General features: G+C 40.1%; 4 protein-coding genes across 14 annotated transcripts in view; 2 read left to right on the forward strand and 2 right to left on the reverse strand.

Annotated features, from left to right (window-relative positions):
* Window positions 1-1,152: 1,152 nt before the first annotated feature.
* On the reverse strand, window positions 1,153-4,772 carry commd6 (COMM domain containing 6). Its single transcript, XM_023430651.2, has 7 exons — window positions 4,519-4,772; window positions 3,325-3,383; window positions 2,819-2,884; window positions 2,640-2,716; window positions 2,311-2,479; window positions 2,058-2,210; window positions 1,153-1,973 (listed from the first exon to the last, which is right to left on the reverse strand). Exons 1-7 carry the CDS (start codon window positions 4,541-4,543, stop codon window positions 1,923-1,925), a joined length of 600 nt encoding a protein of 199 aa, XP_023286419.1. The 5' UTR covers window positions 4,544-4,772; the 3' UTR covers window positions 1,153-1,922.
* Window positions 4,773-5,294: 522 nt separating this feature from the next.
* LOC111673048 (acyl-CoA desaturase-like) lies at window positions 5,295-9,713 on the reverse strand. The gene is made up of 5 exons (XM_023430689.2): window positions 9,455-9,713; window positions 8,927-9,057; window positions 8,473-8,678; window positions 7,540-7,772; window positions 5,295-6,729 (listed from the first exon to the last, which is right to left on the reverse strand). The coding sequence occupies exons 1-5, from the start codon at window positions 9,687-9,689 to the stop codon at window positions 6,533-6,535; spliced, it is 1,002 nt and encodes a 333-aa protein (XP_023286457.1). The 5' UTR covers window positions 9,690-9,713; the 3' UTR covers window positions 5,295-6,532.
* Window positions 9,714-11,875: 2,162 nt separating this feature from the next.
* Window positions 11,876-15,744, forward strand: uchl3 (ubiquitin carboxyl-terminal esterase L3 (ubiquitin thiolesterase)). 2 transcript variants are annotated; one of them, XM_023430623.2, is made up of 9 exons: window positions 11,876-12,024; window positions 12,201-12,212; window positions 12,986-13,114; window positions 13,309-13,465; window positions 13,840-13,925; window positions 14,394-14,441; window positions 14,587-14,662; window positions 14,800-14,858; window positions 14,958-15,744. In XM_023430623.2, exons 1-9 carry the CDS (start codon window positions 11,983-11,985, stop codon window positions 15,045-15,047), a joined length of 699 nt encoding a protein of 232 aa, XP_023286391.1. In that variant the 5' UTR covers window positions 11,876-11,982; the 3' UTR covers window positions 15,048-15,744. The 2 variants fall into 2 exon arrangements, with proteins under 2 accessions (XP_023286391.1, XP_087025845.1); XM_087169719.1 differs by lacking the exons at window positions 11,876-12,024; window positions 12,201-12,212 and adding an exon at window positions 12,219-12,324.
* A 1,709-nt stretch (window positions 15,745-17,453) lies between these two features.
* lmo7a (LIM domain 7a) overlaps window positions 17,454-26,365 on the forward strand; it is a 49,581-nt gene continuing 40,669 nt past the window's right edge. For 5 of the 10 annotated variants that reach the window (XM_087169724.1, XM_087169722.1, XM_087169726.1 and 2 more), the window contains exons 1-3: window positions 17,473-17,925; window positions 18,166-18,283; window positions 24,441-24,511. In XM_087169724.1, coding sequence (XP_087025850.1) covers window positions 18,215-18,283; window positions 24,441-24,511 — 140 coding nt within the window. In that variant the 5' untranslated portion in view covers window positions 17,473-17,925; window positions 18,166-18,214. Of the gene's footprint in view, window positions 17,926-18,165; window positions 18,284-24,440; window positions 24,512-26,365 lie in introns of all 10 variants that reach the window. The other 5 variants (XM_023430693.2, XM_087169727.1, XM_087169728.1 and 2 more) reach the window with 2 other exon arrangements.

Genomic DNA, 26,365 nt, shown 5'->3' on the forward strand with positions numbered 1-26,365 from the left:
CATCCCATGTGCTGGGGGAGTGGGTAGGGCAGAGCCGCTGTGCGAAACGTGACAGGACGACGCTCCGCCTCTCTGTGTTGGCAGCACAATGATCATATGCAATATTTCATGAAGGCGGTTTACAACTATCTGTTTACACGCAGCCTGTGCTGAATCAGTTTTGGACAGCTGTGATCACATCTGATATGCATCATGCACTAGATTTCCATGTGCCATCTGCCATGAATCTGCCTATCCCAAAAATAGTAGCTTTGCCATATATAACCTCATCACTGGGGCAGTAGCCGCCAGAGTTCTGCAACCTACCAATCCCCACACTACTGATGAAGACTATGAATGTTCACGTTTTTACTGTGGAGGAATTTCATACTGCAGAACAGGCCACCAAACATACAAACACTACGCCCCAAAGCCATATTTCATGAAATCCTGTGGTTGTATTTTTGTTTCTTGAATGTTGACATTATATTCAATCAACTGTCTAAAATGCATTGCAGTGAGAATTGAGTCAAATCTAAATGATCTTAAGCATCAATAAAAAATAAATCTGCACACTGGATAATTAAAGCATTGGTCAGTATGCTGCAGACCCTCTGGACTCCCTACCAGAACAAAGAGAGAGCCTCAGACACTCACATCAGGAACCAGTTAGGATATAAGTCTATCCAAAAGTACCTCAGAATTATTTCTTAGTGGATTCTGTGAGATGGTTAACAGTGACAGTAATTTACAGATTCAATTGATTTAGTGTATAATTGTTTTTACATTGATTTGCCACAAGATGTGAAGTTGTGGCAAATAACGCCCAATAAGGGTTTAGATTTAATAATCATTAGTTGTGTCACTGTTGCATCACACACAAGTGATGATGGGACAAAAAAAGGCAAAGGCCAACTCAGAAAACGGATGTTTAACAGTTACCATGGAAAACACAAACAGCAAAAGTCTTCACAGTCATTAGCAGAAAGCACAAGGACTGTAAAAAAAAAAGGTTCACATGCTGCATTTTACTGAGAAGCTTTTCAAACTAACGACTGTGCTGCAAAGTAGATATGGAAACACTTTCTGAAACTATATGGTGGAGGGGATGTTGTATAGTGAGCTTATCACAATCTCTTACCGTAGAATAAAAAACAGTAATATAAGCAACGGTTGACTCACTGTGGAAATTTATTATAAGATCAAAGCCAGAGAAACAAAATGCAGTTAAGCTAAACCATATCAATGTTTGTAACAAATAAACAAATGCAGCACAATTAGAATATTAGTCAGGGTTTTGTAGTACTAGCAGAGTAGTTATACACCAGTAGGGCTGAACAATATGCAAAAAAAAAAAAAAAACATATTATGGCAGATATGCAATACAACTTCAGTCGGACTGGTCATTTTTGAGTTTTGAGTGAAAAATTTTGATTTTGAAATTTTTGATGGGGCTTATACCAAACAAGCATGTTCCTTTACATGTGGGGAATATGATTTGTAGGCCAAGGCGTCTCTGTAGCACCACAATGCTACATTTATGATATGCTGTGACACATTTTGCCTTTATCAAAAAATTGCAGCTCCTGCGATTTGGATATTGCACTTGGGCCATATTGTGATTTTTGGTTATATTTCGATTAATTGTTCAGCCCTCTATGCTACATGTCCCTAAACTAAAATTCAATATATCTGAATAAGTTAAAGGAGGGAGTACACTGAAATCTTGGCATTCAAAGTGACGACAAACATTTTCAGCTATTTTACCAGCTGCAGTAAATCGCTTAAAACTGAAGTGCAAAACTGACAAATAACAATTGCAGTAATTCGTATCCACATTCTGAGACAGCTGACAGACAAAAACCTGGCTCGAGCTGTTCTTCCAGTGGTTACATGTAAACTGGGGCATAATTCTGCAAAGGACTTAGGTGTCCTTGCAGCCATCATACAGTCTCCATAACAGCTGCCATCTCCTTGAACTGCTTGTGAAAGTTCTGCAGAGGACAAAAACAAAAATCAAAATCACGCCAGTCATAAATTACACCAGCAACACTGCATTTACGTCAATAAATACAGACCTGGAACTGGGGAATGGTCATCTCAAAAGACCTCTGACAAATCTGTCCAGAGGGCTCAATGATCTTCAGCAGCAGAGACACATACGGGGAGTTGAGAGATCGGCAGGTGTCGGAACTCACTGCCATGCCGAGCTTCCACTGTATGTCCACTAACTAGACAGATACAGTAAAATAAACAATAACAACTGTTTTCAGGCCATCAAAAAATATTTGAAAATGAGTGACTGCTTTACTGCGTTAAATGTAGATATACCTGGCCGATGCTTAACATGGTCTGAACCTGTTGCTGAGCATGGACTAATGCACCATGTTCACTCCACAAGCTGTGCAGCACCTGAAGGGAAGCTTTGGACCACTTGTTACTGCCTTCTTCCAGCCTCAATACAAGGTCATCTCCAGAGAGGTTGTTCTTCCCAGCCGACCTGGCGATACAAATGTTAACCATCACTGCTTACATTACAACAGTGTGCTTTTTTGTGTATGACTTTTACCTTTTGACGGGCTACATAAGAAATAAATGTGTGCAACATTTATCAAGTTAACAAAGTGCAATGAGAGGGAAAAAATAGGATAAAAAAATACCTGAATGTTATCAAAAGAAATCTGATAATGTTCTGCAGAGCTTCATGGTCAAGTCTGACTCCAGCTCTCTGAAACCTCTGCCCAGCAGAATAAAAACAACAAAAACAAGTAATGAAAGAGGAACTTGGGAAGATGGGTTACTATAAGTTAAAAAAAAATCCAAGGAAAGATTGACTCACATCAGAAATTTCAGCTGAATCTACTCCTCTAGCCTGCCCTTGAAGATAAGTCAGAATGTGCTGACACTGTGGAGATTATAAGATTAGTTATCAGAACTACAGCACAACCTCTATGGCAACAACACCACATCCTGTGCAACTTGTGCAGAGCATGGCTACCAGTAGCCCTTAGATGACACTATTACATTGTATTTAGCATCCAGTTGTTTATCGCACTAGGGGTTTAGTCCACAAGAACTTCGCCTTGCAGCAAATCTTAAAAACTTGACGTGTGAAGAAGCAGGAAGCACGAGTGTCTGTGGTAATCCAACAAATACTAGTGGGCAGTAATAACAACATGACATGTGACCTGTGTGTTTTTTTTCTCTTATAAGCACTTCTATAATGACTCACTAAGCTATAAATGAAAGACTGTGTCGTATACTCAGATGTCTTTTTTGTAAAAATGTAACTTGCTTTCGGTACACATCGGGATTTGCAGACAACTTGAGATAAAAGATACTCACTGCTTCCGCTAACAGATCTGGAGAAAGCCTACAGATGTTGTCTACAAGTTTGTTGGTGCCTGAAATACAGAAGTGAAGCAATTCATTTATCACAAGGTCTCCCCTATATTTCTGCAGCCACAACCAGTGGTCTCAAGAAGCTCACTGGTCATGGAGTCATGTGAGTCTGACTATAGTAATTATGGTACCTCCTTGCTCTCTTTACAAGAGAAGGCAAGCAACTGCAACTACAATAGCATTTGTTATTTCAATTATTTATTTATTGCAAAACTATTACAGATATCAGCAAATATACTCAATGTTATCATATTTGTCCTTGATGAATCTCATTAGAAATCTCTTTTTTTGTCAGAACTTTATTCAGTAAACAGAGGACAGTAAAGAGGGGTAAGGGACAGAGGATAATAAGCAGAGGCAACAAATCAAGCAAAATACAATAATAAGTAATGACTGATAGAGAAGAGAATAGTTTATAAATTAAAAATAAAATGACAATTAATACAATTTTTTTTTTAATGCATGAAACAAAGGGTGCAACATACAAGTGTCTCCTGGTTCAGATTCAACACAATGCTGACAGTCCTCCGGCTACCAGAGGCCTGTACTACGAAGCAAATGCATCATTCCCAGGATCTGGGTTAACTGAACCTAACATTGCCGTCCTGACAGGTAACACAAAGGCAACAAGGGAACCAGCTTAAAATATCTTTTGTATCATGCAGCGGAGGGAAAAGTGGTTCTTCCAGGAGGCTAGAAGAGATTCTGAAAATACTATCGGAAAAACAGTAGGTTTATAAACGTCCATGTTTTTTTTGTTTTGTTTTATTTAACATCGCCGGTTAGCTTGTTTTCAGAGCTAACACACGAGAGGCACTAACTGGCGCTAAGGTGATGTTTAGGTGTAGCCACAGGTAACTGGTAGGGGTTAGGGGGTCAGATTAGCATCCCAGAAGACGACTGGTTTGGGTTGTGCGTGTCGTTTGGTTAAGATTCAGGTAAAGGGGAAACACACTTGTAGACAGGGAAACGCTCTTCGACAAAACTCCCCGGCTAGCTACTGTGTTAAGTTAACGCTAACCCGGATGGTGCGGAGTGCTAACTGATTAGCCAAACTTATTCGTTTTTCTAGTCAAACTACAACCTGTTGTAAACGTTGTAACACTATGTGATGCATGTTCAAAATTAAAAACCCACCATGTAATTCCTCTGCTGCTGGCATCTTCTCTCCCAGTCAGGCTGCAGTTGTCACCGCCAGTGTAACCAACTCTCCCTAGATTTGGAAACTTTAAAAAAAAAACCTCTTGAGCAACTTTTTTTTTAAAAGTAATATGTTACTGTTATTTGCGAAAAAACCGCGTAGTGACAAATATAGCGAATTTTTGGCCAAACAACTCCTCTCCTTTGCAGAGAGTCGCCAACATTATTTTCCTTGTTTTATTTTAGCGGATTGTAAACCATCGTAAAAGGTGCATACTGCCACCTACTGTAACGGAGTGTCTTTTTCTTCCATCACCATGATCATGAATTTGGACAGACGTTTTGTTACCTGGCTCCCCCTCCCTGCAGGAGATAGACCAGGCCCACAGTGTATAAGAATGACAGGCTGTATGTATACAGCCATTTATTTACCATTCTTCCCCACTCATTCTTACATTCCCATTTCTTTCTTTCTTTCTTTGAAAATCATTCATTCAAATCAATTTTAAACCTTAAGTGGCTTTGTTTTTTGTAGCTTTGCTACACTCAGGGAACAACTTTCTGTTTCTCACCTATTTTACTTCTTGGGAGATACACTGAGACATTTACTGATTTCACACAGGAGGAGGATGCACTACTTGAGTCGTTTCTTTGACTTGCCATAAAGTAACTCTCCAGCAGAGGGAGCAGGTTCACTTATCTTTAAAATGGATTGGAAAGATGTGTTGATATCAAACACTAATGACCCCAGCATTGATTTTCTCTTTTCACTCGCTTTTTGCTCAAGAAATGTTCAAAGAATATTTGTTGATATTTTAAATATGTATGGTGGTTTCACATACAGCAGTCTTTCAACATTGTTTGATGTGGGTGAGGAATAAAAGCCCAGGATTATAGATCCCCATCAGTTGTGCAGACAGGAGGCAAGGCTTTCATTTCAACAAGCACATGTCCAAAAACGGGAGAGAGAAGGGTTTAAAAGATACTCTGGCTCGATTATGTCAGCAGCAAGAGGAAGATAAAAACATTTCAAGATTCTTAACCTCTGCTGGACCTGATGCAATATTAGTGCCAAAGCAGAATATATAATTCCTCCTACAAAGGTTAAAATTATAAGTCATATTCAGTATTAATTCAATACTTAGGATTTGTCGCCTTATTTTCATTATGGATGAGGGGTTTCAGTTTTTAGGAGATTCTTACTGACAATTTAAGCTCTAATTTACTACCATAACTTGAACTTTTATTATGTTTTTTAAATAAGTGTGCCAAGCCTCATGAGGCATTTGGGCAAGATTCTTGATATGTTTCAATGATATCAAACAGCAGAAAAATTAAACACCCCCTCCTACACATGCTTCATTGGCCATGTCTGAGGGAGATGAAGACCTTAATGTCTGATTAAGATTCCAGAAGTCTGGTTCTATGTTTCAGTCCAGAGGCATCTCCATGAAGATTGTGGCTGAAGTTTGCTTCTCTTCTCAAGGTATACATTGTGTTAGACCAGAGAATAAAGACTTGCATTAAGAGCCCCTTGGACAATTGGAAACAGCGGGTTTAAAAGTGTCACAGTATAACACATCTGAACACTAATGGACATTTTACAACTTAAGGTTTAGTAAAACTACTGGTTTACCTCAAATAAAGAACATTGTCTGAAAAAAAGACAAACAAATATCAAAATCAACCTCCACTTCCTGTAGAATGAGACAAAGAACTACTGACTGACGTTAGAGCAAAATGCCCTAAGCAAAAAAAAAAAAAAAAAATACTTAAGGGTTTCAGTAAAGGTTCCAAGGTGCCAAAGACTATTAACAGATCTATTAATAATAAAATTCTGTAAATTACTGCTTTGACACATATATTAACAAATTCAACATTAGTCTAAAGAACTTATAATCAGAAGCATCGTAATTACCACCCCACCACCAAAATGCTGCTTTCCATGTTGCTACATTCTGTCTTGATCTTGCATGTTGGCATCAGTTACAGAGTTTGAGGCTGGTGGGATTTAGCCACTTTTGGCTGAGTCCCCCGTTCGCCGCATGCGAGCAATGATCGTTTCCTTTGACACCTTCTTGCGGTCCTTGGCCAAACCCAGGAAGCACATGACATCTATAAAGGCAGTGGAGAGATTGAGCTTCCAGCCAAACTCACTGGCAGCGTAGTCAAAGGGGAATGTGTGATGGTAGTTGTGGAAGCCTTCCCCTGAAAACCAAAGAGAAAAACAGTTTGTTCACATGCATAACTTGAATGAAGATACGAATCTGCTTTATCCTAATTTGAACACATCACCGGATGGAGAAGTGACAAACAGCTATTGGCAGCATGTGACTGATAATTTATTTTGAGACAAAAAACCTTAAAGGTTGACTGTTATGTAATGTAACTTACAAGCTACCAAAACCAGATTTGCTAAAGGAGTTTTTGTAATCATTATGACACTGGTTGGTAACAGCACAGTTGTCTCTAAATAGATTAATCAAGGTTGAATCATCAGACCAAACAATGAGCAGATAAGGTTTAAAAGGAGTCTGGTTCATGAGAGACACAACAGCTTTTGGAGCTAAAATAACCAAGAATCCCATGGAGCATTACAGCAGAAAACATCAAATTAATAAGCTTAACAATCTGTTGCCGATTTATATTGCTGATAAAGTTTCAGCCGGAACTCTGTAGAACTTGATGGATAATTTTAATTTTTTTGGATCTGTTATGCTCCAGTGTTTTGTTCCAGATTGCAATGAGAAAGCATTCTGAATATGCTACAACTTGTCTCCAGACCAAGCGGCTACAGTCTTTACTAATCCATTTACTAAATAATGTGTTTACTGCAGCTGCTTTGGGTGCTTATGGAAAAGGAAGTAACTTGGAAAAACTGTGGTAACCAGTTAAAATAACAGCATTCCTGAAGATGCATTAAATTACACAAAATGCATGGAAGGTGACAGTACAGGGCATTACTGTAGGAAAGATTACAGTAGGCTATAATGAATAGCAAACATGCAGTTTCTTTACCTACGGCACTGAGAGATACCAGTGGGTTTTCCGCTGGGTTAATGGTCTTGTCATAAGGCCTGTTGCCCCACAAGTGCGCAGCACTGTTGACCAGCCAGGTGCCATGGAGCATCAGAACGTATCTCAGGACCGCAGGGATGAAGTACGCCACAACCAAGGATTCACCCCAGAAGTACCAGGGCACCAGCGTGGGCATAAGGAAGCAAAGGGTCACCACAGACAACTTGTAGTACCTAAAATCAAAGATCAAAATATTCCTGACACAGATCCGCTGTCAACTGCCTGTAATTCAGCCTAACCCCGAGACTAAATGAAATCAAATTGATTCTTTTCCTCCCACTCCTCTATGACTTCATGCCAGCTCACATCACATAACACCCGCCCTCTTGAGATCGACAAGCAGTCAAAACAACAAATGACAACCCTTGACTGTGACACTGGCACTGAATCAAATTTTTTGTCCAACAAAAGTCATGCATTTATAATCCCACGACACACTTTAGATATGTCATCTCACCGAAATCTGTACCCATGTCACAGTGAAAGGCCCCATGGAGGCCACAAATTTAATCTTACATTTTTATGAGGGAAATTATAAACATATTAACGAACTGATCCTAAAACATCCTGTACTATCTTGGACCAGAGGGGAATTTAACAAGACACACAGGAATGAACAAACATTATATGTGCATTTATATGTAATTATTCTGCATTAAAAACACATTCAGTGGCAACATTCAGTGATAATGCAGGAAGTAGATAAACAATGTCCCATCAGGAAACAGGATTACTTCTGCAACAGTTATGAAGCACCAGAGCTTGTGAATCCAGTAAGTCTCAGTAAATAGCCTCAAGTGACTGCAGCTGATTACATATTTAACAAAAAACAGCAGTAACAACAAAGACAAACTCTAGTTAGTGTTTTCTCACCTTCTTTGGAACATGACCACTTTATCTGCCTTCAGGTCTGATATATCTATTTTACGGCCATTTTCAATGACACTGGGATGCTTGCGACAGAGCAGCCAACCAACGTGGGAGAAGAAAAACCCCCGTTTGGCATTGTGGGGGTCTGCATTTGTCTCGGAATACTTGTGATGAACACGGTGGTCCCTCGCCCACTCGTATATGTCATTCTGCACAGACAGAGACAGAAATCGAGAGGATTACGTGACACATCCAAAGACTAATAATTTTGCCAAAATCATTGGCTACACATTTGTTTGAAGATCAAATTGTACCTTTGCCACTATTAATTTTAGTAGTAAATGCTGTAACAAGTAAATGTGATTAATATAAAGCATAATATATTTTAAGATTAGGTAGAAACTTTCATGGAATAAATGGGAATACAATGCAATTCTTTCATTTTTTCTTGTTTTACCTGAAAGGCCATGGACTGACAGATAGCAAGAAAGACTCGCAAGGGAAAAGAAGCCTTAAAAGATCTGTGGCTCCATAATCTGTGTGCTCCACAAGTCACGCCGAGACCAGTGAGGATGTACAAAACTGCAGCTGGAAGAAAGAGAAGTGAAAAAGGTCAGATATCTTAGTTACTGCATTATGTCTTTTTGTTACACTTAGGCCCCTCTGTTGCAAGTAAAGTCATGTATGTGTGGAGATAGGAAGGCGGGAGCATGCAGGTCTGCCTTCACACTGTTATATTAAAACCGCTGAGTGTATTTCAAGGGCTTTGGATTGGGACATTTGGAGTATTCTGTCCAATTTCTATTCATTCAGTTTAGCTACTTCCATTGAAATTCACATATTTCTAATTTGGAGCATACAACACACCCAGTCAAGCCCCCTCAGGCTGTATCATACAACATTAGCACACAGTCTGCAGGGATTTACGAGAAAAAAAACTAAACAAAAGCTGCAAAGGCTGCTGTATTATTTACTAAATACTTACATAATGCGAGAGTTAAAACTGATGCAGAGGGAATGAGGAACAGTCCATAAAGCGCACCGATATGTAAGAGAGACATCAGTATGACATTTCTCCACACCACCACTATCGGTGGTTGAGAACCCTCATTATCATTTAAGGTGTTGTCAAAAGCATCATCCACCTCTGATGTTTTTGCCATGGCTTTTCCATTTTCTTGCTTTCCAGTATGATGACTCCGGGTATCCGTTTCAGTCATTTTGCTGTCGGAGAGACAGGGACATGTTGGTCAGTTAAATGGAGAAATTTAATTAGATGCAAAAACATGCAGGAGGGTGCAGCAGGTGGCTGCACATGCAGCAGTTAAAGGATAAGTTCACATTATCAAGTCTGACTTAATCAATAGTCAGGGGTCTATAAGAGGAAGTTTTCAGTCTTGTTCATAGTTGTCCTCAAGAGAAGTGATGTGGAAAGTGTTTTAAAATATGTGAAACTTTGTTACTGCGCATGTGCAGTTAGTGAGATAAAGCACAGTGCTAATCGAAATAACATGTAGTTTAGAAGAAAGTCATCTGATACACTGTATATTAATAAATATATGCTATATATATTATTTCAGAATTAATATGAATCCTTAAAACGCCTTAAACGCCATATATAGGCCATACTTACACTTAACCATTAGGCTATATTAACATTTCAGGCTTAAGGTGTCATTTATTCAAACAAGGCACAAATGCACCCCAAAAAGCGATTTAGGACACCAGGTCTATTTTATGGAGAAGTGACAGCTGAGCTGTTCTGTAATGTAATCGATCCAAACATGTATTATTTCTCCCATCAACAGCCTATATAAATACAATATGAACTTTTTGAGATAATGTTTGGGCATTCCTCTGACTTTGTTTCACCATTTTACTAACAGCAGGAGGACAGTTACAGAATCTCAGTAAGATTTGAAGATGTTTTACTGCAGACAGCTGCTTCCAACCAGAGTAACAGAATACCTACAGATTTCTTCTCAAGCCATATGCCATAGCAGGTAAGTAGGTACCATCTATCTAATACCACTTATAGAAGCGGCATGGGCTGAATTTTGCATTCAATTTCGTGGCTGCTTAAACAAGCTGAATGTACTCACTTAGTGCTCTCCAACCGCCTTTCCCTCCAGAGAAAGGTGTCAAAGCTGCAGGGGATGCTGGTGCTGTGAGATGCAGGTAAAAATGAGAAGTAAAGATTCGTAAGTTAACCTCACTACGTTGGTCCCCGGCTACTTAAGTCCTCCTATTCATCAGTCCGACGTCATTTGAAAGTAATTGGTGGATGAGAAAAGTGATACCTCCGGCTCTGAATATCCCATGGCTGTTAGCTTAGGCCAAGTGATGTTTACCATCATTAATGACAGTAGTTCCGTTTCTTCAAAGTGTTTGAGTTGTAAATGTGCATTTTTTTACGCAACATGTTTAGACGGTTTTTCCCAAGGCGCTGGCCTCTAGTTATTTTCTTATTGAAGTGACTCACTGACTGTGAGCTGGTCATTGTTACACAAAGAGTATTTGGCGGCGCTGTTCCAATATGAAGTCCAGAAGATGTCCCCGGTAAGATGGACATGGCTATTAGCGTAAAGTGCAAATGGAAACTTAATTGAAAATAATCAAACGGTTAATTGAGTTCACCAACAGTCTAACAGGAGAGAGAGGCAAAATTTGTACATGCAGTAAATCAAATTATTACAAACATTTCTACAAGGCCTGTCCATTATTTTCATTAGCATGCAGTACATCATTATTCAACTCATTATTCATACTATTTTTCTTATTTATTTATTCATTTATTTGTTGTATTTCATTTTATTGTTTTCCTGCTTTAATGTCTTTGGTCTTTCTATTTTGTATTTGCTTTCATAAAGATGCATGCTAATTTCTATTTACAGTGATAAACATTTAGACACTGTGATGAAATTGCAATAGATTTTGATTAATAAGGTATTTTATTAAGGGAGGACCTAATGAGGAACAACAGGGGCACCGTGAGGCGGCAACATGTTACTACACACTGAGTCCAACCGGTTTCTGGATTTGGTAGAATTATTTTCATTATTATTATCATTATTATTATTATTATTATTGATTTTTTTTTAATTATTAGATACGCAAAATTAATCATATCAGAAGGAATAAACAACCACAGCCGCTGGGAATCTGTCTCTCTGAAACACGCCCATGACCACGGACTGGTCCACTGTTGGGTTGTTAATGTGGGTATTACATTCAAATATCCTTCATTTTGCAGACAAAGAATCATGGCAAAAACTATTAAGCTTATAAACTATTAATTAGTACGAATTAATATTCATAACGTGTCTGTTTGTGTTATAAAGTTCTGGGTGTGGTGTATTTATGGTTTGTGAAGAAGCGAGTACCCCTGCGTTTCACCTACATGTCAAGGTGCACTTTCCAGACGCGGAAGTGATTTGCAGCTGTCAAACAGATTTTTGTAAATCAGTTTCAGTTTTCTGCTGAAAGGCGACTAACACTCGACGTTACTGCAACATGGACTGTCCACGCTGGCTGCCTCTGGAGTCAAACCCAGAAGTATGTACTGTTGATGTTTGTACCACGTTTTTATCGAAGTCATTCATTCAGAGAGCATGTGAGGGCCGGCTAACTGATGCTAGCATAGAGAACAAAGCTGAAGCCGGTGTGGCTGCTTTGATGAACAGCAACAGTTAATGTTGATTAACATTTGTGTTTTTGTGTTTTCTTGCCAGGTCATGACAAAGGTGAGTATTTTGTTCCGACTGAATTTAACACCAGATGGGCCTGAATAATCGATGTCAAAGCGACGTGCAGACTGAGTTACAAGGCCTACCCGGCAGCGATGCTACAGCCAATGTAACACTGACATTAAAGAATAAACTTAGGCTAATGGCAGGAGACATGCCTCAAAGAATCTTCCATAACCATTAGCAGAATGTGTTGGTAGGAGCATGCTTTAATTGTATATCTAAGAATATATTAACAGATTACATGGTTAGATACAGACGGGGACAAATTTAAAGGAAAATCTAAATAAATAAAAGAGTGGAGAAACACAGATGCTTCCACACAGGGCAGTGAACAGTTTGATGAGTATGGAAATGATGCGAATCATATGCTATGGCCATCGAAATCACCAGATCTCAACCCAGTTGAACACCTATGGGTGGTTTTTGGATTGACATGAGACAGCGCTCTCCACCATCCTCATCAAAACAGCAAATGAAGGAAGAATGACATACCATCCCTCCAGTAGAGCTCCAGAGATTTGTAGAGCCAATGCCAACTAGCATAGAGGCTGTTTAGGCATCTTGTGGTGGCCCAACACCTTATTAAGACACTTCATGTTGTTTTTTCCTGTAATTTGACACCCGTCTGTACATTTCATGCAGCTGCCCAGGGTATTTTCTACCTGATAATGTGGCCTCTGGTCAGCAGTAAACATTAACAACTAGTAGAGGCTAGGTTGGCTTTATGTCTTTGTATGCATACAAATTTATTCTAAGCTTTTGTGCAGTTTGTTAATTGTTTGGGTATGAGGCCTACCTGGCAATTTGGAGATGTATATGGATTGGATCCAGAGCTTCTCAGCATGGTGCCAAGACCTGTGTGCGCAGTGCTACTCCTCTTCCCAGTGACAGAGAAGGTATTTTAATTTATTCTTGTTACATGTTTGGTATATAATGCACCAACTTTTTGTTAGTTAACCATAATATATGTCTTCACATCATGCATATTTCAACTTCAGATCCCTGTGCACTTTGGATACACAGCCCTATGTTAATGCTAATGCGAAACAATGTTCAACAAATCTTTCTCCTCTCTCCTGCTGCTGTCCAGTATGAGGCATTCAAGCAAGAAGAAGAAGAGAAACTTAAGGATCAGCGACAGGACGTCTCGCCTGACGTCTACTTCATTAAGCAAACTATCGGAAACGCCTGTGGAACAATAGGGTTAATTCACGCAGTGGCAAACAACCAGGCACATCTGGACTTTGGTGAGTAGTTACTCTATTCACATCATACGGGACGGTAGGAAGAGATTCCCATGTTTACGACTCAATATGGTTGTATGGTTGCAGACAATATGGCACTATTTGGGTTTTATTTTGAGAAATAATAAGTAGTGTTGATATAACGGCAAAACAGTTAGAGGTATTTATTGGTCACTTTATTGAGCTAGAATAGCTCAGACTTTGTTTTTAGACCAGGAAAAGATTACGTTTATCATAATAACCACAATACCTTACATAACATAATATTCTATCACAACTTCTGTGTATTGATATATTATCCAGGTGAAAATCAAAGCACATGTTCGCTAGCAGACACTTTTGTATTGGTTTTACTGTATGTTCCTCTCTCTCCTTAGAGCCTGATTCTGCTCTTAAGAAGTTTCTTGAACAAACCTCTAAAATGACCCCAGAGGAAAGGGCTGCCTTCCTGGAAAAAGATGAGGTAGGAAAACACCGAAGAGCAAATCTTTGCTCAAGGTTGGCACAATGAAGAGGTCAGATAGACACACGAGTGGAAGAATTACGCTTATGGTTTTGGATTTGTTTGGCCTACTGGTCACAAAAGGGAACGGGGGGAGGGGTTGTGCTTCTTGGATATTTTTCTCTATCTTCAGTCAGTAAGTGAACAGATGACAAAATGATTTCCCCACACGTCACATGAGCTTAATCAGTATCTTGTAATCTTACCTCATTGAATGATCTGTTTCCTAGTGACCCCTTTTACAATGTTACAACACTAGGCCACGGACATTATCTAACAGAAAAATGTGAATATGTAACAGCTGCATAGATTGTTTGTTTGTTTTTTGTTTTTCTTGCCTGCCTGCCTAAGAACCTATGCAGCTGTTTAGGAGAAAATGACCATGAAGTATAATACAAGAACAACAGTTTTTCCTCCTTTTTCTTTCAGAGTATACGTGTTACACATGAGTCGAGTGCTCAAGAGGGACAGACTGAGGTTTGTGTTGAGTTATAAATGTGTGTGTTGTCTGACATTGCAGAGATAACACCACACGTGCTCTCTTGAACTTTTACTGTTTATTACTCAATGTAAAGACGTGTTAACTCAATAGACCTTTGTGTTTATCTCTTGTCTGTTATAGGCTCCCAGCTTAGATGAGAAAGTGAATCTGCATTTTATAGCTTTCGTGAATGTCGGAGGACAGTTATATGAACTGGGTGAGTTAATTTAAGTTTCCTCATATATAGAAAATATTTAGTTGTTATTTGTCATGTTGGTGGTGACAGAGTTTAAATGCCATTGTAATATTAACACATTGAAAACTCCTGATGAAGTGTCTTTTTGTTATACCTAGATGGCCGGAAGCCTTTCCCTATTCTTCACAGAAAAACCTCAGAAGATACTTTCCTCGAGGTACGACGTCACAGAATAAAACCTACATATCACTTCAAGATATCTGCTTAAGTGGAGTTGCGATTCATCATTTTCCTCTTGTGTTCAATTGCATTGCAGGATGCTATAGAGGTTTGTAAGATCTTCATGGCTCGCGACCCTCAAGAAGTCCGTTTCACCATCATTGCCCTCTCCAAAGATTCATACTGAGGAACCTTCCTTGTGACCTGAGAAAACAAAGAAAAGATTACTGCCAAACATTCTCAAGTGCTGACTTCAATGGAAAATTAGATTTCTTTTTTCAAAATACCTTAGCAAGTGATGTGGGGAAAATCATAAAATGTCAGGGATGTCATTCTAAAGTAATGTTATACATCACTTGTTACGCGTTAGATGAAATTGCAAGGGAATGCTGCTGTGCAACTAAAAGTAATTCTTGCTAAGATTAAAATCTTCCAGTTCGTCACTGCTGAAACATCTCTAACTATAATACAGATATCAGCTGTACTGCATTGACACTGCACTAAAGTGTTACATGGTGTGTTTGGCTTTCAATTGCGAAGGAAAATTTAACACATTTTTCATGTAACAGAGGGAACTCCTCGCTTCTTTTTTTTTTTTTTTTTTAAATTCTGGGTTCAGAGATAGATACCGTATGTAGTGATTTGCTTTTGATCATATGTCTAACACATGGTCAAAACCAGCTGAAGAAACATGTTTTGCAAGGCTTTAATTTCAGTCATGGCTTTGAAAAAGCAGATAGGCCTAATGCTATTTTGCGGTATGCGGTAATGGTGTTATAAAAAAAGGTTATCAAAAAAGACAAACATGCAGACTTTGTGGAAGGTGCCTACATTTTTGTAATCAGAATTAGAAATTCTGTCAAATAAAATGCAAATTTATTAAACATTTCTTTCATGGATCTTTTCATTGACACAAACATCTCAAAAATATGATATTGACAGGTTTATGGTCAGAGGTATGTAACTGGAACAGACAAACCAGGCCTGTCGGAGCCTGAAGACATTTTTTAAAATATTCTGGTGCACTGATGTAAGTCCTAAGTTTGCAGCAGGCCTCTCCATTGGGAATACAGTACAATACTGTTGATCTGAATGCAACTAGGAACCTGCTCTAAAAGTTGCAAAACTTAAGTCATCCTAATTTTACTCAAGCTAATTTTTGCTAACCTGCCACTATACCAACGTATTCCATACAATCAAAAAAAAGAAAAAGGTCCTTTGTACGGTATTATTTATTGTGATGTAGTTCATAATTGAGGTAAACCAACAGAAGTTCCCCTGTTGTTAAAGACTGCATTTACAATTTTAAGCCTCAGGAGCACATTGTCCTTTTATTTACATTTACTCATTTGGCAGATGCTTTTATACAAAGTGACTTACAAGTGAGGGACAACACTGAGGCTTCAGTGCAGTGGGAGACCTTGAAGTAAGTACTAAGTATTTGCAACTAAGTCTGTTCAATAAGAAAGTGCAAGGAAATCATGTAAAGAATTCACTGAAAGTGCACAGTAAGTGCTAGTTAGGCACAGCGTCGATACTTGACCAGGCAGGTCAAATACTGGGGTTTGCATGGTGATTACACACTGGGATTTGTAAACTTCACTCCTTGGACTCCTGCACTTGGAGCAGTTTGCTCTTTGTGGACATTTGTGTAGCTGTCAGAATAGTAAGACTCCTCCTACTGCACATTGACAGATACTCATTTACCTTTTATGTGTTAAATTTAGTTCTGATGGTGAACTGGTTCTAATTAAGGCTGATGAGGATGTATTACTCTCAGTTGTTTTTGTCCGCAATCTTATCCTTGTAGTTGTTGGAATAAGGAAACCCAAGAGGGAAGGGAAGACATGATGAGAGGGAGAGGACATACCAGTTTCTCCATCACCACCAGCAATGTAGTAGCAGTGATAAATGTCTTTCAAGATGATCTGGTTATTGTATAGTGAAATGCCTATTGATCCAAATTACACTGAATGGAAAAACTGAAAATGAGTTACACAACACGCTGAGAAAAAGCTTTTCAGCCAGGTCGACCCATAGACCATGATTTTCTTTTTCATTTTCAGATTATTCACCCCCATCAAACACCAAGAGAAGGGCTGATATTTACAAACTGATCGTGATTTGAGTCTGATCCAAGCCAACCGTGTGTGTGCAGCACCAAAGATGGACTCTGTTTAATTAAGTCAAAGTAGAAAGAATAGAAAATATATTCCATTCCACGTTGCTGGCCATGGTTGAACTCAGTTCTAACAATGCATCATAGGTTTTGAATGTTAAATGTGAATCTGCCAAGTAACTATAATAGTCAAATAAATGTAGCAGAGTATTTCCCTCAGAAGTGGAGCATAAGTACAGTCGCCCACTTGAGTAAATCTATGTAGTTACTTTCCAGAACTGCTCTGACTGTATTATTTTTTTGCATGACGTCAGATTGTTGCTCCGACCCTCCGCTGCGCGCTGACCACCGCTGGGCGGCGCTGCAGGAAAGAGGTTTTGTCTTAAGAGGAGAGACGAACTCCTTCAAGTAGAGGAGTTTGCGCAGAGACTCAGAAACTTCTTGACATTTATCTGTGGAGTTATCATCAGACCGCAGATTCCAAACTGTGTATGTATTACAGCGAGGAGTTGAACTGCGGTCTGAGAATACTGAGTTGCTGCTTATTATTCGGTGTAGAATTTCACTGTTGTGCATCTCGCCTACTGTTCGGGGGCAGCAGCTGAAAACCTGGACTCCAGCGTTATCTTCCTAGAGAGGGGAAATAACAGTGAACCTCACAGCTTGTGTTCACCTGGAAGCCTCTCAAGGAACCTGTGGGTGGTCCCCGGACCCCACTTCTTTTCTTTTCTTCTTTTTTTTTTTGGAAAACCCTCCCAACTCAACGCGGCTTAAACTTCATGAAAAAAAAAAAAAGAAATCTCTCTCCTGTCAGTGCCAACCCAGCAGACGAGGTGAGCCCTGGGGTTTTTCCGACTTTGAAGAGTCGTCGCTGCGTAAAGGTGAAGCAGGACGCAGCGGAGAGTGAGAGAAACACAAACCGCAGGTGTGTCGGATGAAAGAACAGGTAAGCGTCGCGCTGTGAGATGATGAGAAAAGGGGGAATGCGTTGCTGTTACACCTTGCATTCATTCCTTGATGAGCCGATTGAAGTGAACAATAGGGAGGCATATTTCATGAATGAGGAGTATGATTACGAGTTCACCTGCGCTCTACCTGGCCGCTTGACCAGTTTTAAGTGCGTCCCATTGTATGTGTGTGTCTGCTTGTTTGTAAATGGCTCTCATTTGTGTCATCGGGCCATTAGGAACCGATCTGGCCCGACGGTGCAGCTCCGACAATAATACGCTTCTGTGATGGAGTGGCGTGAACAGTCCTGCGTCAGCTGCGACGAAGCCTATTTGGAGGCGCAGAGGTGGATTGAGGTGAGTAAAAAAAAACAACAACAACAAAAAACTATCTGACATGATTCTTTACTATTACTAACCACACTGGAAATAATATGCAACTAGTATAGCTGGTGATCATGGCAATTAAGAAAAGTTGTATTTTGTGCTGCTGTTCCTTTTATTTTTGAAGTTTTTCTTTATCCATATGTATGATGAGTATTTGGCTAATGTGAGTTTACATAAGAAACACTGATGTCAACCCTGAAAAGATGGGCTGAAGTTGTATGTTTTTTACCTGATTACATCCCCGATTGAGAGGTATTATTGTTATATTATTGTTACTGAAGTTTATGGCTGAAAGCTGATCAGGTTCCTCAGCTGCTTGCCCCCAAGCGCCAGATAATAGCAGTCTATACAAACGGATGTATGGAGGAATGTTTCACCCTTTACCTCAAGTCTCAGATAACTGGTGAGATCAATCTTTACTTGTAGACACTAGAAATCTCTTGGCTGCTCCCTCTCTCTCTCTCTCTCTCTCTCTCTCTCTCTCTCCAGAATACAGGTAGGCTACATGGCGACGACCCCTGTTCATCATCATTGTTTGTGTGCTCCTTTCATTGTTAGATCTTGCCTAGACCTGCTCATTTTTTTTAAATGTTCGAGTGAGGCTCCAAATATCAGCAGAGCATTTTAGAGAAACTTCTATGAGTGACCTGAGCTGTTGTCCCGCTCACCTGTTGTCAGTACAGATCAACCCTCATCCATAAAATGACTGAGTTTCTGGGTTTATAAATAGTTTATGACAATTAAATGAATAAAAAGTTTGCTGTTTTATACAGTATGTCAGTGATGAATCAAAAGCTAAAAAAGCAGCCACACACTCTGGCACATATGATGTATTTTTGACAATTTCTGTGAATTTGTGCAAGTGATTCCTGTTCTGAGGCTGAAGTTATTTTTATGGTCATAATGTTCCCCTTTTCTAATGCAAAAGTCAAAATGCAAAATAGCTACCACCACAGAAACCCCATTACTATCTAACCACCAGCTCTTTCAGTAAGTCCCTTTTTATTTCTAGTATGTCAGATTATCGTAAATTTCCATCCAACCTCCAGTCAGACTCTAATTCTTTCTTTTCTCTGTACAATTTTCTTCTTCTGCCTCCTCATCTCACAAATTCTCTTCCCAGCAGGGTGGCGTGGGGCTGCTGCATGGCTGTAACTAAACAAATATTGTTCTAATTTCATGAGGGGTGAATCTGAATGCTTTCGATGTGACATCAGTGTCTCTCACACTCGCACACTGGCCCATTGTAGTGGCTCAGCTCGTGGACTGTGGTGGGGGCATGATCTCAGGCAGGGGCAGGAAGATCAGGGAGAGTGCGCAGAGAGCTGAACAGGTGAAGGTACAGTATATGGACGTGGAGCTGTCGCATTAACAGTAAACGTATGAGAAGTCTTTGCTACAGAGGAAATACAAGAGCAATCAGAGACCAAGTTCTGGCACGAGGCGAACGGTTTCCCTTCAAAGAGAAAGTTTTGTGGATTCTGCCACTGAATGATTAACAAGCTGCTTGGCTTCACAGCACTTTAAACAGAGGCATGTGTGCATGGTGAGGTTGGCGGTGTTGTTAAAAAACTAGACTAAATGGTCTGGAGCCTGTCACATGGACACATTCCTGCATTAGCTGCCATGGCTGTGAACATAGCCCCCTCGGAGCTGGCGGCCTGTCAGCACAGGGCGCTGCATCCTACGACTACAGGAATAATAGAGGTCCTTGTTAATTGAATAGAAAGGCTTCAAGTGTGACTGTTATGACAATCAAGAACAAGTGGCAGTGTTTATGCAACTTGCAGGGTCACAAAGATCATGTATATGGCTGTCTGTAAACACAAACACAGTCTGTTATGAATAATAATGAAGTTAGTTTGCAATTAATAATATAATACGTACTTATTTATTAGATTCTGATAAGTCTGTGAACGTGCTCCATACGGTTTCACTGATGGTATTTCTGGTAACAGTGTCAGACACATCTTACCAGTTTTTCTGTTTTGGTTACGATGGGCAAGAATAAGGTGTTGCCCAGAATACTTAGAATACCTCTTAAAACAGGTTTTAGGCAGAGCTGCACTTCAGCCATTGGTCTGGGCGAAGGCCATGTAACAGCACAGGCTGTCATCTGTATAAGATGTCAGCTCCAGTTTTGATTTTCCTCCCCTGTGTTTGTGTGTCGGCCAGTTGAAAAGGGCGATATTGTGTTCCTCACATATTATGGAACAACGCAGCCAATCACAGGTAACACAATCCCGTGTGTGTCTGTTGTTTGTAACACTGAACCAACTCTGTGATTCCTTGTGGTTTTTGTGTATCTTGTTCCTGAAACATGATAACATGATACCACATTTAACTGATACTGCACATGTTTGCATTTAGGGCTGCAGCTAACAGTTATGTTCAATATTGATGAATCTATCGATTATTTTCTAAGAATTGTTTTCAGTAAATGAAAAAAAAAGCCCATTTTAATATCTCAGACCGAAGTGACATCTTCAAATGGTTTTGTTTTGTTCAACCAGCAGTCCAAAACCCAAAGATATTCAATTTACAATGATATAAAACAGAGCAAAGCAACAAGTCTACATCACAAAAAGTTTTTAGAATTTCAAAACATGTTTAAATATATGTTCAGTCCTCCGATCTCCACAAATTCCCTTCACCTCCATTGTAGAAAATAATCTCGGAGATGAATATCTCAAAACCTCAAAATAAAACTAAAACCATCTGCATGGCGAGACGCCACGAGGGGTAAGCGAGAAAATGTACTTTTTTTTGTCACTTCAGTTAAATTTGATTAAAGCTGTAAAAAACACAAAATGGATATTTCCATCCATGACCAAAGCCTTTTTTTTCCCCCTTAAATTTCCCTCTCTTCCATTGAGTAACTTGCGGTGGTCCTGCAGCCGTGCCAACAGCACTCATGACGTGCTTTCCTTGACCTATGTTACAGTGTTGTTTTTCATACCAGGAGCTGTGTGCCTGGGCCAATCATTAGTCACCTCACTGTAGCGCCGTTCAGGGTTTTTATTTGACTGTTTTCATAGAGAGCAATTAGAAACCTGGCCTCATGCATTCGGACATACTCACGGGAAGCAGGACCTCACACAAGAAACTGTTCAGTTACAGTTACATGTCAGTGTAGTTTTATTATTCCGATACGTTGATGGTGTCGGTACTAATGGCTTCCGTAGTGGTATATTTGTCTTGAGTCAGAACCCTGAAATATTTGGATAATGTCCGCGTTGCCCTCAGATGATTTAGGAACAATTAAATTGGGGGGGGGGCCTGTATCCGCACAAACCTTGAATACTGATTTGCCTCAGTGCCCGGCATGAATAAACAATAGCTGTGGTCATGGACCCAAAGAGACTCCTCAATTCCTCCGATTATTTGTCTTCTACCAAGACCCCATTCTTGGTTCACTGCAATAATAATAATTAATTTCACACATGTACCAGAACACTCTAAGAACCCATAATGAACTCTGGGCACCAACATTAATGTGTGTGTGTGTGTGTGTGTGTGTGTGTGTGTGTGTGTGTGTGTGTGTGTGTGTATGTGGGGGGGGGGTTATCATGGGACTTAGTTCCTCATCACGTTCAGCAGCACATTCTTGAGGGGAGCGAGGGTGGGTTCGCAGGAAGGCAAGCTGTTTTTGAAATCTCTGCTCCTGCCTGCCTTAAATCTCCCTCTTAAATCGGAGCAGCAGTATGTTGCTGCAGATTAGAGTTGTTATCCCGCATGGCAGGTTCAACAGGAGAGAGAGAGAGAGAGAGAGAGAGAGAGAGAGAGAGAGAGAGAGAGAGAGAAAGGGGGCACAGCAGGCTGTATCTGAGGGGAGTTAATACCTCTAATGTTGAGGATAGAGAGGAGAAAAGTATTCTGTTACAGCCGGCTTAGTGCCAGGGTGGGTCCCAACTTACACACTTGGACAAGGAGATAATATCTTAATCAACCCATTCACTCTGTTTGGCTGACGTCACTTCAATTAGTGTGAAGGAAAAAAAAAAGACGTCAAAGCAACAAACGCCTTTTTCGTAAAAGAGAAACTCATTGTGTCCTGTTCCACCTGTATGGTTTGTGAATCGCAGCTGCTGCCCCCGCGTGCATGGAACAGTAGGGGTCAGGATTTCATATGCCAACTGCAGTGCCTGACTGACAACACACTGTACTGTAAAGCCTGTTTGCTCTGTGTGAGAGTGTGTGTGTGTGTGTGTGTGTTTGTGTGTGTGTGTGTGTGTGTGTGTGTGTCTGTGTGTGTGTGTGTTTGTGCTGAGCTTTGTGTGTCTGTCTGTATTCCTGTTTTGTGTTTTTTCTGTGTCTGGTTATGATTGTATTTTTGGTAAGGAAGGAGGAGTAGGTCAAGAACTTGGTATGTTTTGTAAAGAAAAAAAAATATTTCCCAACAATAGCTCGATTACATTGCGCATTGTACCGAAAGACTGACAACTGTTGTGTCAAGGCTTTAATCTTATTCATGTATTACAACATTGTGTAATTCTCTTGGCATGATGGGTATTTGAGGCCGTGCCCATCTCAGGTTACTCAGGGTGTGCTGTGAGGTGTACTTTGAAAATAATGATAGTGTCTTCCCCTCAATCTTTCCTATTGCTCCAGTTTCTCCTGTTCTCTTTATAAGTGACGGGTTGTACTTAGCTATGTCAGCAATTGTCCCAGCTTTTGTGCCTTTTCCCCCGAAAGGAAAAGGCACAAAAACCCTGAAGCAAGTAGCATTTGACCAATTTTGTTGGCACAACCCGTCCAACTCGTTTTGCTTTGTTTGTGTGCGTGCGTACGTATGTGCGTGCGTGCGTGTGTGTGTCTGTGTGTGTTACATATTATCAAATCTCTACTCTACCTTTGTTTTGAGTTTCATCAGCTGTTACAGAACTTATTCTGCAACAACAAAAGTGAGGCTGCCAGTGTGATTACAACCTCTGCAGAGGAGGTCCCATTTTCAGCCCAGTTTGTTTGTTTGACTGTTAGTGGATAGTTTAGCAGAATATCTCAAAAACTGATTGACGTGAAATATTTTGGGGGAGTCGGGGCTGTGGGCCAAGAGACAAGTCAGCAGTGTTTGGTAAAGATCCAGATCCAGGATGTTTTTTAAAAGTTTTCTAGACACTGCAGGATGAGACATTTAGGATCATTTTTTTGATATTTACTCATAAACTACTCCACTTACTATGCAGAAATCCTGTACGTCCATCCGTAATTATCTATAATTATGTATTTTGATGCTCAATCAGATGCACAACTTGTGACATTCCGTAAAATCAGAAATATAAAGGATTGTTCAGAACTGATAGAAGCACACTGTACTCTAATCATTGCCTAATGTAGCCATGTGCGCTGGATTCAGTAGCTCAGGCGCTGATTGGTCAAGAAGTTGATGGTGGAAACATTCCAACAAAACACAACAGGAAGCTCTCTTAAGGACGGCCCATCAGCATGAATTTGATATCCCACAACAAAGGTGCAGTTTCACATGAAAACAAAAGACAACCCTATTATTGCCTTTTAGTGGAAATACAGGTTGTATATGTAAATAAACGTATACAGATTGTAGATGTTAAAATGTACAGACAAGTGTTATGTTCACAATCAAAGATATTGTTTGAATTTGTGCGTGCACTGTATATATGCGTGTGTTTAAGTGTGTACAGCTGCACGTCATGCATGCAGTGTTTGTATGTTTGCCTGCATAATGGCTCTTGGTGTTCCTGCAGTGGTGGTTTGAGATCATGGGAAAGGCATGAGGCTATAACACAGCGCTGTGTTCCTCCAGCACTCCAGATGCTACCATAGCCTTGCGGCTTGGGCAGCCTGGCTCCAGCACAGTTTTAGCACAGCCCTCCCGTGTACCAGCGGCTTTTAGCGTTAAAGTGAGAAGGACCCGAAGCCACTCCTGAGATCCTGAGGAATACCTGAAGGGTTGTGCTCAACTCTGTTCCAGAGACACCGTAGGAACTGAGGAGGAAATACCTCTTACTTCCTCTTCTACTGTTCTCAACATCCTACCTTTCTTCTCCAGCCTCCCAACCACACCACACGCACACAAACCCCCGCCTCCTCTCCTCACCCAGCCCTCCTTGCCATTTTGCTCACTGTTTTTGTATCCCTTTCTTTCCAGGCAGTAACCAAGAAAAAATTTGGGAACAACGACTTCCGATCAGCGCTGGAGAATGGCGTTCTGCTGTGTGAGTAAGTACCCTGCTTTTCCCAGGCACCTCTCTTAAGCCACTCATTCATACGGAAGCCCTCTGCTCTCCTCCAGGTCTGCGCTCCAATGTAAGTGTCACTGATATTTCCCAGGCAGACCCCCTGCCGGGTCAATGTTTGTTTGTTTCAGCCGTACAAAGTGAGCCAGTGTTTCAAGACAGCACAATAGAGGCTGTATTATGTAGCTGTTTTGATATTTCCAGTGTCAGATCTGCCCTCTGTGGTCTGTGCTTGTTTGAGAATATAAAGTGTGATCTATTTCAAGAGGAGTTGTGCTGTCTGTTTGACAGATGTTACAAATCTGTGGACAGGCAGATTACCATCTTCACTCTAATGAGAGCTGTGAAAAGCCGTGTAGTGAATGGAAATCTTCCAGCTGAAACCACATCGGAGAGTCGGGGCACCCTGCTTTCTCATTAGCTTGGGTGCATCAAGAGTCTTGATGAGTTAGAGGAACAAATTTATCTTTGCAGCGCTGGCTTTCTCATTGATTCACCAACTGCTCTTCTAAGAGTTGTGGTGTTATGGCTTTTCTCAGATCAGGGATGTGTGTGTATGTGTGAGAAAGAAGGTTAGCATCATGTCCCCTTATACATTTGTATGTGGGCAGCAGTGTTAGATGGACACAGTGATGTGATTTGCACGAATCAGCAGGAAGCTGTAATTACCAGCAGCCCATGGAGAATCTTCCAAACCTCTATTGGCAATGGTTCAGAGAAGAATCCCCTCATTCTGCTGATTTGAGCCTGACTCCACTCTTTGCTCTCTCTCTCTCTCTCTCCCTCTCCCTCTCTCTCTCTCTCTCTCTCTGAGAACAACAGAGACACTTTCATTCAGAGAGCTGTTCATGTTTTCTCAGCGTGAGGAAGAGGAAAACAGAGATTACATCGCTTTCACCTCAACAATCCGCTTCCATTCCCATTGTGTTGTGGTTAACTTATCACAACTATTTGGCAAGGAATTTAGCGTGGGACGCGCCTTTGATTATATCCCACTTAGCTTGCAGTGTATATTATATTATGATATTATTACAGCTTTCTGTTGTTTCACTGCTGAATGACTAACTTGAACCCAAATGCCTTTTTGCATTCTTTCTTCACATGTCCTGCTAGCCTGTGCAGTCTTATGTCCTCCACCACCCCCAACCCCCTCCACCCTCCACCCTCTGTCTGCTGAGACAGCTGCACAAAACACTTGCCTTAACAAATTATTTGGACTCAAAATAAGCAAAGGGTGCTACAGTTGCACTTCTTTTCTACTTGACAGATTATGATTTTTATGTATAAAACATATGTAAAACATATATCAACTTGTACTGTATTTTGCATTGTTATTCAGTAGATTTAACCACCCAGCGGCACATAAAGTAATCCCATTACCTCCACCTTGACCAGGTACATCATTACATGCTGTTTACATGTTAGCGCATCTGTAATAGCAACCGCATAATATATGTCATAGGTCATTTTAATGCTTTGAATTACAGCTGAAAGTCGATGAATCTATTAGTTGATCTACAGAAAATAAATTGGCAATTATTTTGATAATCAAAAATCAATCATTTTTCAAGCAAAAATTCTTTTGAAAATACATTTGATTGTTTCAGCTTCTGACATGGGAGAAATTGCTACATTATAGTAAATTGAATATCATTGGGGTTTTGATGGCATCTTGAGCTCTAGAAAATTGAGACTTTTTTTTATTTTTATTTTATAGTCCAAGAAAATAATCAGCAAATAAATCAATAATAAAACTAAGAATTAGTTGCAGCCTTATACTGAGGCTATTTTGCTGCTAATTCATTTGTAATTTTACTTATGAGTGTTTTTCTTGTAC

The sequence above is a fragment of the Seriola lalandi genome, unplaced genomic scaffold, assembly GCF_002814215.2.
Source record: "Seriola lalandi dorsalis isolate HSWRI2012SDOR001 ecotype SW California unplaced genomic scaffold, Sedor1 jcf7180002054908, whole genome shotgun sequence".
In the NCBI taxonomy this organism is placed as follows: domain Eukaryota; kingdom Metazoa; phylum Chordata; class Actinopteri; order Carangiformes; family Carangidae; genus Seriola; species Seriola lalandi.